Raw genomic sequence first — 13,737 nt, forward strand, 5'->3', positions numbered from 1 at the left:
ACAGAGCTGTCTTGAAAACAATGTGTGTGATTTTCTTTCCTTACAGAAGATGTTTTCTTCTTCTTTTATTTTTTTTTCTGTCTTCTTTTTCTACTTGGACTGTGCCAAATACAAGACTCAGGATAGTGGCTGAGTGACTTACGGGAGAGACTGATGACAGGCTCACTTGCATGTCTAGACATACAGTTCCAGAGAATTATTCATGAGAGGAGTCTCACTAAATCGTATTGCTTGTATTTGCACTTTCTGAACCCAAATATTTGAAAGCCAAGAGAAAAAAATAACCAATCAAAGCCAGGATTGTCCTAGTTTATTTTTTGCTGTCCTTCAGTGCTAGCTTGGACAGCTCCATGTGACTGTGGAGGGAAGGTTTTCTGCAGGCACTTTGCCAGTCTGAGACCCAGTACCGCAGTCATCTCCCATGCAGATAGTACAGCTCTAGCTGTTCTATTATACTGCTTAGATAAGTCAGTCTGATTTGCTCTTGCCTAAAGTGCATAATCTAAATTATTTAGAGATATTTTTTCCACAGTAAGCAAACTTTAAAATGTCCCAGTGTTTGATGTTGCTTGAAACTCTGCCTCGGTCCTTCCCATTCCCAACAACTTCAGAGTGGAGCTAAACTGTGAAAAAACCTTCACTTAGAACGGTCTAAGTAATTTTTATGTGGAAAGTATTAAAATGCGTAGTCCTGGGAACCTAAAATGTTACAGCTGTGACTTTCATGTCCAAAGTTCATGACTTGTATAATGGAAAAACGGAGCATGAAAACTTTTCTGCTAATAATTCCTTTGAATTCAAAATGGCAAAGGCTTTTTGTATGTGTGTGTTATTTATTTATTTACTTTAAATGGAACAGCTAGCTTAATAATAGCTTTGTGTGTTTATGGTACAAACAGGTCACTCCAGTCAAATCATCTCGGCCAAAAAGACAATTTTCCTGTTCTGGCACAATTGAAACAATCAATTTGGATGCAGTTCCTCAGGCTGTTGCTCGTCTAGACAACAGTGCAGCTAAACATAAGCTGTCAGTAAAGCCAAAAAAGCAGAAGATATCAAGGAAGCACAAGAGATTAACAAAGGTATTGAACCACTGGTCAAACGGGGGGGGGGGGTACCATATAACTGTAACAGAGTGCACCAGGAGTAGCTACAGGCAGAGGACTGTCCTAAAATGTGATTAACACTGTTAGAAAAGATGCCAAGAAGTTTTAATATAGCCAGTTGAGACAAATACTGTTTACAACTGAAGTACTTCCACTAGATTTTACACTTGGAAAACTTTATGGTTCTAGTTTTTATAGTAAAAATTTAAGGGCATAAAGGTCTGAAGGATGTCTGCCACTGCTAATTCTCCTTGGGTGCAGTAAAACAGACAGTGCAAAATTTGCTTGGGGAAAAACAGGTTCTCTAAAACTGGCATGGGTTCTGACAGTGAGAATATCATTGTCTTGTAAGAGTGGGTTAGACTTGAGTAACACAGCTAACTTAACAGTAAGTTACTGGATTCTAGCTTTGAACACTTACTGCACGGATATTTTGGTTTTTATCCTGACATCTTATTAGTGCTTGTAAATGGGACAAGATTGTTCAACTGATACAGGGTTCAAGAGAGGCCACTGTCCTTTCTTCCACACCATTGTACTTGCATGTATCATTCTTGCAATGGAGAAATTAAATTAAAGCCTCTTGTTCATACAGAATATTTAACTGGAGCCAAATGATGGCTCAACAAATGATAGCTAGACAAGCCATTAGCTGATATGTTTTCCTCAAGGAAAGTGCTGGGAAGGAATCTTCAGGTGCAGATCATCTTACAGAATGACTTACATGTCACTACAGAGACAAGGAGTAACCTATGAAGGTAGTCAGCAGTCAGTTTATCGCAGTTATTGCACCCACAAGACAGGGCTGCGGGGCAAGCACAGAGAATCAGTCAGCAGCTAGCATGTGCCTTAGTAGAGCACGGTATTGCCAGTGAGCTCTAGGTTCTCTGCCCATGCATGGTCTCCTGGTTGATGCAATAGAACTGGAGCCTCAGCACGCCTAATGAGGAAGATAAACTGGCTCAGGATTTGTGAAAAGCAACCAAATTGTGTTTCCCTGAGCAGTGTTCTTTCCTGGCTAGCATCACAGAGCTCTTTTCTGCAGGCAACAGCTTCTGTCTCTGCAAGTAGCAGCTAGATCTGCCATGAAAGAACTGGCAAAACAATGCCTGTAAGCACAGCTAATTATTTCAGGCTTAAAGGATGCAGTTCTATGTAGCAGAACAGGCATATGAAGCTTATGCTGTATTCCTTGGGCTCCTGTAAATTTGAAATGTCGGGTCTCAATCTGGATTAGCTCATGTACACCAAATGGTGATTCAGTATTTAGTGTTATACTGTTATCACTGTTGGAATGTTTTCTTTCTTTTAAAGGCTATAATCTGAATAGGTGAGAGCCATGGCATCTATGATCCATGAATTGGGGTGGGTGTGTTGGCTCTGGATCTGAGTCATCCTTTAAACAAAACAGTACAAACAAAACCCCCCAAAAAACTCCAAAAGTTGTTTCACATTTGCAACTGATTTTGTTTACTGTAGAGAACAATCAACAAGCAGTATTCAGTAACTTCAAACTTGTCTTCCTATTTTAGGGATCACAAAGTTTAACAATAACAGAATTTGAACCAGATGACCTCGACATGCCACTGTATGGAGACAGATACCCAGGTTATAATGGACACATAGCAGACAAGCTAATTCAGAACAGAGATGAACAGAAGCAGCTTCAGCTGGCAGAGGAGAAAAGAATTGAAGATCACTGGGGGATCTTTGAGGCCGAAAGGATAAGGCAGATTGTAGAAATGGAGGAACAAAGAGAGATGGAAGAACAAAGGTGCCAAGAACTTGAGCAGATGCAGAAAGAGCAGGAGAGAAGGTGTGAAGAAGAGAGAAGGCAGTATGTTCTCAAAGGAGAGACATCTTTGAAAGCAGAAGAGCAAACAAGCCATAAAGAGGAGACAAGACTGGTGGAGGCTGAAAAGAGGCGAGAGCTGGAGGGGCAGAGGCAACAGGAACTGGAGAAGCAGAAGCAGAAGGAGTTGGAAGAGCAACAGGGACGAGATATGGAGGAGAAGAAGCACCAGAAATGGGAGGAGGTACAGAGACGAGAGCTGGAGGAACAGAGGTGCCAAGAACTGGAGAAGAGGAAAAAGGAGCTGGAGGAGCAACAGAGACGAGAGCTGGAGGAACGGATGTGTCAGGAACTGGAGAAGCAGAGGCAGAAGGAGCTGGAGGAGCAACTGAGATGGGAGCTGGAGGAGCAACAGAGACAAGAGCTGGAGGAGCAGAAGTGCTGGGAACAGGATGAGCAACAGAGACAAGAGCTGGAGGAGCAGAAGTGCTGGGAACAGGATGAGCAACAGAGACGAGAGCTGGAGGAGAAACCAAGAGAGCTAGAGGAGAAACCAAGAGAGCTAGAGGAGAAAAAGACACAAGAGCTGGAGGAGCAGAAGCACCAGGAGAGGGATGAGCAACAGAGACAAGAACTGGAGGAGCAGAAGTGCCAGGAACAGGAAGAACAGACGTGCAAGGAGCTGGAGGAGAAGCAGAGAAGAGAGCTGGAGGAGCAGAAGAGGCTAGAGCTAGAAGAATTAAGGCAACACGAGACTGAAAAACAGTGCCAAGAGGAAGAAGAAAGAAATTGGCTACAGCAACAAAAAGGACTCAAGGAACAAAATAAGGAAGAAAACCAGAGACGAGAGCTAGAAGAGAGAGAATCTGAAATAAAATTGAAGCAGGAGAAAGAAGCCGAGAGCCTCAAACAACAGATGAAACAAGACGAACAAAGGCAGCACTTAGAGGAGAAAAGAGAAAAGACAGAGAAGGAACAACCCCAGCAAGTAATGGGTAAGAAAAAGAAACAGGAAGAACATAGAAAACACAGACTCACAAAACAAATGCACATGGAAAGCGCAGAGGGTATGCAACAGGATGAACTAAAGCAACAAAAGGAACAAAATGAGCAAGAATGGAACAAGGTGGAAGAGCAGAAGGTAGACACAGATGAACAAAATCTTCAGCAACACCAACAAGAAAAATCCTTGGAACAGCAACAGGACAAAGATCAGCTGTGTTCTGGAGAAGCTGATAGGCATCCGGTAGAGGAGAAGCTCCAAGAAAGCTCAAGATCCCCAAAACTCAAGCAGTCAGAAAAAGGGAATAAAACAGCAGAAGAAGTCCTAGCCCAGAAACTGAAGAGAGAAGTTGAGGCTCAGGAACAAAAGCGAATAGGGGAAGAACTTAGGTGGCAAGAGGTAGATGAACGACAAACTGCATCCAGACCCTTCACATTTCAAGTGTCTTCTGGAGATAAACAGATCATATTTCAGAAAGTAAATCTGAGTCCAGTCATGCCTGTCAAAGGAGCAGGACTCTCTCCTACATCCGTCAAAGACTCCAGGGTGCACACTGTCAGCAAGGGCTCTCATACACTCCCGTCATCTGTGTGTGTGCCCCATACAGCTATTTTGGTTACTGGAGCACAGCTGTGTGGCACAGCAGTTAACTTGAACCAGATAAAGGACACGGCTTGTAAATCATTACTTGGCTTAACAGAAGAGAGAAAAAATGTGGATATTCCTTCACCAGAGAAGGCCCAGAAAAAAAAACAGGATCCCAAACCCAGCAGCAGCAAATTGAAATATGCACAAGAGACACTGAACAATCAGGCTGTGCTGGCTGAGTGGGCCTCCATCCGCTCCAGAATCCTAAAGAACGCAGAAAACAGCAAATACAACGAGCGGGACCGAGTGAGTGTCTGCAGGCACAGTGATGATTGGACACCCCGAGGACGCGGTGCTTCCCATGGCAACTTGAGGAAGACCCTCTCTGCTAATGCAAAGTTCTCCATAACACCTGCATGGCAGAAGTTTTCAGAAGCTTCAAAAACCAGTTCAGACGTTGAGAATGTGATTGCGGCAAAAGGCAATGAAACAGTGGCTGTGGGAAGAATCACTGGCTCAGCCACTGATTCAAAGGAGGATGGGGCTCCCACTTTTAAGGATAACGTAGCCAAAAAAGCTAAGGAGAAAATGGAATCCCATAGAGAAATGGCAGACAACACAGAAGGCTGTAAATTTGCAAAAGATCTTCCATCTTTCCTTGTTCCAAGTTTTCCTCATTCTCCAGGTAAAGAAGTGTCCCAGCAAGAAGTTCAGGGTCCTCTGGAAAATCAGCCGAGTAACAGCACCAAAAAAACAGATAAACCAGCGCCAAATGGAGAAGAAAATGTTTCTCCTTTTGGGATAAAGTTACGAAGGACAAACTACTCTTTACGTTTCCATTATGATCAACAGGCAGAGCAGAGGAAAAAGAAAAGATACAGTGCAGGAGACAGTTTTGACGGTGTGCCTGACCCCTTAGTTACAACAGAAGATGAGAAAGAATCCTCTGTTTTTGCTCCGCAGGAGGGTACATCCCCTGGCACGGGGAGAGCAAATGTCCCTGCTAATATAAAAGACTCAAAAGACTCTTCAGTTACTGTGGTGGAGATTTCACATACAGCAGGCACACCAGCACTACCAGCCACCGGCCAGAGTGCTTTACCCCATCATGAGAAACCAGCATGCAAGTCACCGGTCCCACAGAAACCTGCTTTAGCTCCAAAGCCCACCAACCAGACACCACCATCATCTCCTCTCTCTAAAATGAACAGATCAAACCTAGCTGATACACTAGGGCAAAGGCTGGTTAAAGCTGAATCAGATGGTGGCTGGAGAAAAGAAGACAGAGCAAATGCAGTGCACCCCACACCATCCAATGAGAACAAAAATGAAGAGGAAGAAATCAGAGAAAAGAAGTCATTTTTCCCATCTATAAGTATTCCATGGAGAGAAAGAAATGACAAAAAGCCTGAGCCACTGAAGAAAGGTATGTATTTTTTAAAAGCCATTTAGCTATTGTCTGCATTTCCAAAATGAGATCCTGGAGATTCACAGGAAGACATTTGGTCTTAAGCTATAATTTTTACCTGGCATGTTATTTGTGGAATACCACTACTTTGCTGAGGCTTGTCTGAATGAATGGCACTTCCCATTCCCACATTCAGAAACACACAGTGCAACCTGCTTAAGAGAATTAATTTCAAGGAGGTAACTGAAGTGTATGTGTTTTCCTTGGTAAGGATATTACAGCTTGTTAGTGAGAGGATAGACTCTGTGGGCTTCCACAGTGAGAACAATTGGCCGTTGGAATAATCTTCACAGGGAACTGGTGAACTCCCCGGTATTGGACATTTGAGATTCAGCTGGACAGGGTGCTGGGCCCCTTTGTCTAGACAGTGCTTTTGCCAAGAAAGGTTGGACCAGGTGATCCTTGACATCCCTTCCAACCTGGACTTCTAGGATTCTATGATGTGTAATGGTGTCATCAGAGCAGAGGTAGTAAGTTTTATAACTTACATTGTATTGTTTCTATTTTTTAGGGGAATATTATCTAGTGTGGAAAATATCAAGACCTAGGTCCCCTTATAGTGCCTATTCTGGGCAAATTGTCTATCTAACCCGATATAGCTGAGCACAGGAGTCTGTGTTTCATAGGCACTCTTCAGTAATAGCAACAGCTACAGTAGCCATAGTGGCTCTTCAGAGGAGGGTTGAAAGCCCTTTTGTTCTGAAATAATATTCTGTACTAGAGGAAAAAAACAGAGTAGTAAGAAGAGGAAAAAGAGGAAAAAATACCCTTTTGGTGTAAGGACAGTCAAAAGAGCAAGGCAGGAATTCTGCATTTAATTGGGAAATCCTAATTACTTTCTGTTCTTGAATTTTGCAAGCATCAAGACACTTCTAAAACCATATTTCAGTGGAACTGCTGCTTTTTATTTTACAATTTCTACATGTTTTTCTCTCACTTCCATTTCTAAATGAGGATTTATGGAAAGTAGTTGGAGGCACAGTTGTTGGCCTTGGAGAATAACTGAAGCTGAGGGTTTCAGTGCTCACTGTGCACCTTTGCACCCCAGTGCTGCTCCCTGCAGCTCACAGATCTATAGTGTGTTCTAGCCCCAGTTCCATGCAGGGTACAGAAAGCCAAATGCTCATGTGACAATTTAACACACACACCCACCCCCCACAACATTGTTTTAAGAGCCCCAGCACGGGAGTACATAATTTCAGCCCCCTTCTTTTGCCTGAAGTTCAGATACTCTTCTTCCCTTAATTATAGCTGGAAATCCAGGGAAATTAAGTACCTATATAGTGGCTGGGTCCCTTTCATCAGAGTTATAAACAAGCAGTGCATATGTATCCCTTTCACTTAAATATCTCACACTGCAAACATTTATAGTAAAATAAGGCTGTAAGTCTAAGTGTCTGAGGTAGGCTTTTTCACACACAAAGAAAGATAAATCTGGACAACTGTATGAGTGTGTTGAATTAGGAGTTGTTCTTGGGGCATAAAAACTGTTTTGGGATTTGATTTAAGAGTCCATGGTGGTCTGTGAATGGCATGGCATTCTATGGGCTTAGCTCCAGTGTCTTCACAAGGTAGAGTAGCTGTATGGGTTTGCTTGAGACAAGAGATGTGCATTGCTCAACCCATTCTTGTCATGTTTTCTTTCAGAAAAGCCTGTCCTCCAGAGCAGGCACTCTTTAGATGGCTCTAAGGTGATGGAAAAAGTTGAAACTTCACAACCGCTTTGGATTACATTAGCGCTGCAGAAGCAAAAGGGATTTCGTGAGCAGCAAGCTACAAGGGAAGAGAGGAGACAAGCCAGAGAGGCGAAGCAAGCAGAGAAGCTGGCTAAAGAAAATGTAAACAATCTTTAGAAACCTGCTCATTAGAAACACTGATACCATAATTATAACTGTTAGCTAGTTTTATTGCGTGAAAGGGGGTTGTTTTTATTTTTAATGTTTGGTTTGTAAGATTTCATAAAAGCTAAAACGACAGTGAGGAAAAAAAGTAGTCTGAAAGTTTGGAGTTTCCTTTGAAACTGGGACCTCCAGGAGAAAATACTGTGCAATAGTGTGACAATTTTAACATAAATTCTGATGCCTTAATAGCAGGTTTTAGTTACTGGCAGTCATAAGCATAACCACTGTGCAGGTGATGGAACAGAAGAATTGTATGCAACATGGTTTTTTCAAAGATTGAGTAAATAAGATGTTAACCCTTAATGCTTGGGAATAACAGCTAGATTACTCACTTATAGGTGAATATTAGTAAGCTTGAATTTATTTTTATTGTAACCTATTATTTGGATAAAATGCAGATGAATGAAATGAGCCATCATGTGACACATCCAAATGCCTAAAGCAAGCACTGAATTCAAGGATCACTTCTTCCTGTTCTCCAAATAGCTATTTACTACCCGTGGTTTTCTATTAGTAAGAAAAACACTTCCACTTACAGTAGAGAAGTGATGCTACACAAATAGTGATGCTGCGTAAAGATACCACAGATAGTAAAAAGGGAGATTATGTTGGTAACTAAATATATTTTGATGTTTTTATGAGATCCAAATTTCTGAAGGACATGTGCAGAATTGCAGACACAGATAACTGGTGGAATAAAAGAGCAGTGGGTGTGAAGCTGCCCACAGGTGCACACTGTGTTTCAGTGTTGTCTTTAACAGGTACGGCTGGTTCAAACTGTTCAATATTTTGACTGAAATGACAACATGACAAACATAACTGTGGGTTGGGTGTTTTTTTTTTTTACAGTCTCTAATAACTGTTACTTTTAGAAGTATGAGAGCCTTTTGATTCTTTGCTGAAAAGGAAGGTTAAGGAAAGGACAGGTGGTGAATAAAAGCATCAAGTATGACATCTCGTACTTGTAGCCATTACATGAGAATTTCTCATTTACCAGGTTTTCCTTTCTTTTCTTTTCTAGGCTGCTCTAAGTAATCAGTCAGATAATAAAAGCAGCAGCAGCAGCAAAACAAGCACACTGCAGAAATCTACAACTCAAGAAGGGGAGAAGAAAATTGAGACTGCTGTGTCAAGGCTAGAAAGAAGGGAGCAGCTAAAAAAGTCAAACACCCTTCCGACTTCAGTGACAGGTACAGTAACAGATTCACTTTTACTCTGGGAATAATGTGTTACAGAAATGGTATTGCATGTTTCTGAGAAAGTGAAAGAATGATATTTCCCTCCAGTCATATATCATCCCTAAAATTACAAACGCATTTGCTTTCAGCCCAGAACAACACAGCTTGTCCCTGTCTCATGTGTTGGCCATTATGCAAGAAGAACATAATTTTAACAGGTTTTTACAAGGCTCCACAGATTATTAAGGTTGCATTACTGCATTTCCTTAGAATTGCCTCAGTGCAGGTTAAAAAATTTAGGCAGTCTCCCCAAGCCATATCCAACAGTATTTTTGGAACATGACCAATGCACATTAGAGGGATTTTATTTACTGTAAATTGCAATTGCAGTATTGTTTTGCCTTTAGGTAGGCGTTTAGCAGAGGGGGAATGATACTTAACTGCTACAAAGTGTATTTTTGTGGGAAACGATGCATAGTGTGTTCCTACACCTTCCAGTTTGCCAAGAAGAAATAACTCACCCAAGAATATTTGCAACGAGTACTCTTGGTTAACTCAAAAATATAAAACCTAATCAATTCCCTAATCAAAAGCAAAGGTAGCCTGTCACTTTGAATTTTGGATTTCTCCATTCCAGTCAAGGACTTGGTATGGAAGGTTGGAACCAGAACCTACTATTTTATCTGTCACTTCAGTTAAGCTGAAACAATTCCATATTCAAAAAGCATGCACATTAAAATAAATACTTCCCCAAAGGGCACAATATTTGCGATGGTATAAGATGATTGTTGAAATAAAGACTTGTCTAATATTTCTGTAGCCAACGTTAATCCTAGGCAAAAGGTTTTGGACAAGACTACAGATAGGTGTTTAAGAAACCTTTTTCAGAGTTGCACAGTAAATAGTGTAGGCCTCTTTAAAAGCGAATTGAAGCTGATATGTATCAGCTGAATCTATTCAGTACCACTCCAAGCCAAGAACTGTGGAATGCAACTACTGAAACCAATGAGGTAATTTATTTATCTATCTGATCTATAATACTAAAGGCTAGATCCAAGGTATACTAAAGGTAGATCTAAAAGGGCTAAACCCTCATTATCCTTGGTTGGTCTGTCTGCACTAGAGTGAGAGTTTCAGGAGGAATGACTGATTTTGAATTACCTGAATTGAAAGCATGGAACTGTGTTGGCCATAACGGAAATAGTGATTGGGTATCTGTGTGTTTACTGGCTACATTTAGAGCCAGGTAGCCATTACCAGCTATGCACCTATACGAGTATTTGTTTATTATAGATGATGACACCAATGTGCATTTTCCACAGTTAGGAGAACATTTAAGGCAGATGACCAGGCTAGGACACGTTTAAAATAAAAGTTTGCAGAGTATTCCTCTAAGGACAACACAAAAACCCACCCAAAACTTGAAGAAGTTGGTATATTTCAGACTTGCACTTGAGTCTTGTACAACAGAAACTGATAAGAGGGTATAACCTTTAAAATAGCATAAATTACCATAACATTTAAAATAATCAGCTTTTCAAAGTGTGTCTATAGCAATAGTTGCTGCTACTGCTCATTTACTAGTAGCTAAAAATACATGACTAAAGATGGACTAAAAAGAAAATGAAATGTTTTTTGCCATCCCTGCAATTTTAAAGGTTTTTAAAACATTCAAAACCTGAAAAAGAAATGCAACCAAAAGTCATTTGGACTGAATCTGCACATTAAACAGAAAAAAACCTTTTGGCTCATAAAAAGGAAAAAGTGTAAGGGGGGGTGGGGGGGGTGGGGGGTGGAATTAGTGAGGAGTTACATTGTAACTTTCGATTTTTAGTTACACTATAGGTTTCAGATAGGGCCCATTATCTAGCCAGGTTACCTACAAGAGTATTCACTATCTCAGAATTAAACAATCTTTCTCACCTGACTTCTACAATATACTTCTGCAGTTCTGCTCCATTAAGTTGCTTGTTAGAAATCAGTTGCTCATTCAACACATTTTCTTGCTGAGACAGCTGTTTGCCTTAAATATAGTGTTTTCAAGAAAATGTGACAAACAGCTGTGAGAAAAACCTGGTTTATTTATTCTTCAGGATAGTCTTATAGGTGTGGTTAACTGAGGCAGGGAGCTATAGGACTGCTTTCTTCTCTGTGCTTATTTAAGAACCCTAATCTGAAGAGGAAATTTAAATCCTCCTGAATACAGTTGGCTTACTCTATTCAGTATAACATGTTCAGCAGCTGCATTACCAAAAGGAAAATATCCATCTTTATTTCCCATTGTTCATTACATTGCAGATGTAATTAAAATGGTTTATGTAAAGACAATGACTGGCGAAGTGGAAATGTTTTCTTTGAATCTCACAGAGACTGAAAATTTTGCTCCTGTTATTGCGAGTTACCTTACTTGGAGTCCACTCTGAAAAAGGAAACTCGCTTCCTCCTACCTTGATTATTTTGTAACTATAATGGAAAGTAAGATTTAAATTAAAAGGGTTGGAAATAAATATGAAGTGTTAGATTAGAACATGTGCATAGAAAAGAAGTGAAATCTCTAGTATTCTGCAACAAAGCACGGTTCAACTAATGTTTTTATCTTCCCATCCCATCAAAACCAGTGGAAATTTCGGATTCTGTTCCGTCAACCCCACTGGCAAAGGAAGTGGCCAAGAGATTCTCTACACCTGATGCTAACCCTGTGTCAACAGAACCAGCCTGGCTTGCTTTAGCCAAGAGGAAAGCGAAAGCCTGGAGTGACTGTCCGCAGATCATAAAGTAAACTTTAAAACTACATCTCTGTTGCTGACTATTAATTGCTATTTATTCAGCTTTTTACATGACAAAACCGAAAATGCATGCATTGAAAGACTGAAAAGTGAACTGATTATTATTTTGCTCTAGCTCTCTGTAAAGTCTATTCAAGTCACGTATTCCATTGCTTTGACAAATAGCTAAATAAGGTCATGGCAAAAAGTTCAGAGACAGACTCTGTCAAAAACTTACGAATGCTCAGATATTGGATGTAAATTTTAGTATCATAATAAGGGCCAGAACTTCAGTTCAGAAGCTCCTTAAATTCTGTGGGTATTTGGTTCTGGAATTTTAGAACTCTATAATTAAGCATTGATCTCAGAAATCTTTTTCAACACTCCATTGTTGAAAATAAGGCAAGATGCATGTTCCCTTCTCTTATTCCTAAGTTTTTCTTTTAAGTGTTAAACTGTATGAACTGTCAGTTCTATTTGTAATTTGAAAGCTTCTTCCCTAATGATGAAATTTGAGAGCTATTATTCCACCTGCAAATGATAAGTAGAAAGATGGTACTATCCAAGTGCTGAGATAAATTATTTCCTCATAGGATTAATACACTATGTCTGTATTCCCTCACTCCTAGGAAGAAAACAATTCATCCTATTTAAAAAAAAATAAAGGTAAATGAAAACATTACTTAAAAAAAAAAAAATCAGAAAATTTTCCAAAAGAAGCCAGAGAGTCAGTGTTTCTTCTAAGTCATTTAACAGCATCACTGTTTGTGCCATATTTAAGATGCATAAAGACAGTGATTGCAGATTACACCTTTAAAATCAAGTGGAACTAAAATAAGGAAAACTATTCCTGTGCCCATGTAGCTGTAGAATTTGTCTCAGTAAGTTCCCACAGGAGTAAGACTTGCTGAACTGAAGTTAACTGAGAATGGAAAGGTAAGTTGGTGGGAGTCTCAGGAATTTTAACTCTGCCTTCTTCCTGATTTTACTGCACGTGCAACTTCAGGTAGTTAGATATCTTCCTGTACTTTGACCAATACAGCCAGAACACTTCGGAAAGAAGTTTACTTAGCCCATCTCAGGTATCTGCTGTGGCAGTTAAAACACTTTATTACTTCTTGGAACTAAAATAGAAATGTTTACCCCCTCCATCTTACAAAAAAGGATAAAGTCCACAAAGTAATAAAAATTTTACTGTCCTCAATATCCTACAGAAATAGCTAAGTCTACATTTTAGAAAGTCACCCTAATAAATAAATCTGTAACACACCTGAGTTTCTTTAACAAGGAAGTCTTAAAGAAAGTTGCAAATCTCCTTCTTATAACCATAAGGCTCAAAGAAACCTTTAAGCCTACAACATCATAAAGGGAGATACTTTCATGGGAAGAAACTGTATCATTATGTATTTCATGGAAGTATTTTAGCCAAACTGCTGTATGCAGCACAAGGAGTAAGTAGCACTTTAAATTATGCAGAAAACAGAACGAAACCTGCCGTATCCTCCTGTTCCAAGAATCAAAAAGGACTTGTCAGCAAAAGTCATTATTGAATACACTACTTCCCATGGCTCAGTATAGTGGTTACAATAGCACAACACAATGGACATGTTAGATCAAGTAGATGTGCAGCAGGCAAGATGGAACTGAAAGTGTTCAAGGCCAGGTTAGATGGGGCTTTGCACAACCTTGTCTAGTGGAAGGGGGGGGGGGGTGTGTGGAACTAGATGATCTTTAAGGTCCCTTCCAACCCAAACCATTGTCATTCTATGGGTTTTCTTGGGTCTCTTAAGCCATCAGTTTTGCTCAGTTTCAAATTTAAAATCAAAATCTCTGAAATAGCTTTTTATCCTTAGTATAAGGTATATAAAACATTTTATATAGGGATGACTCAATGCTGCTCTCAAGTACTTGGGGGGCAAAAAACCCAAAATGCCAC

At 40.2% G+C, this 13,737-nt stretch overlaps 1 protein-coding gene across 5 annotated transcripts in view; it reads left to right on the top strand.

Moving 5' to 3' along the window:
* Positions 1-11,824, top strand: part of CRACD (capping protein inhibiting regulator of actin dynamics) — a 127,132-nt gene extending 115,308 nt beyond the window's left edge. For 4 of the 5 annotated variants that reach the window (XM_061472917.1, XM_061472907.1, XM_061472923.1 and 1 more), the window contains exons 6-10: positions 900-1,082; positions 2,639-5,915; positions 7,605-7,795; positions 8,880-9,048; positions 11,655-11,824. In XM_061472917.1, coding sequence (XP_061328901.1) covers positions 900-1,082; positions 2,639-5,915; positions 7,605-7,795; positions 8,880-9,048; positions 11,655-11,815 — 3,981 coding nt within the window. In that variant the 3' untranslated portion in view covers positions 11,816-11,824. The remainder of the gene's footprint in view (positions 1-899; positions 1,083-2,638; positions 5,916-7,604; positions 7,796-8,879; positions 9,049-11,654) is intronic. The other variant, XM_061472899.1, reaches the window with a different exon arrangement.
* The last annotated feature ends 1,913 nt before the right edge of the window (positions 11,825-13,737 follow it).

The sequence above is a fragment of the Pezoporus flaviventris genome, unplaced genomic scaffold, assembly GCF_033815535.1.
Source record: "Pezoporus flaviventris isolate CSIRO_AGI_PZ_B2104156 unplaced genomic scaffold, CSIRO_AGI_Pfla_v1 ptg000002l, whole genome shotgun sequence".
In the NCBI taxonomy this organism is placed as follows: Eukaryota; Metazoa; Chordata; class Aves; order Psittaciformes; family Psittacidae; genus Pezoporus; species Pezoporus flaviventris.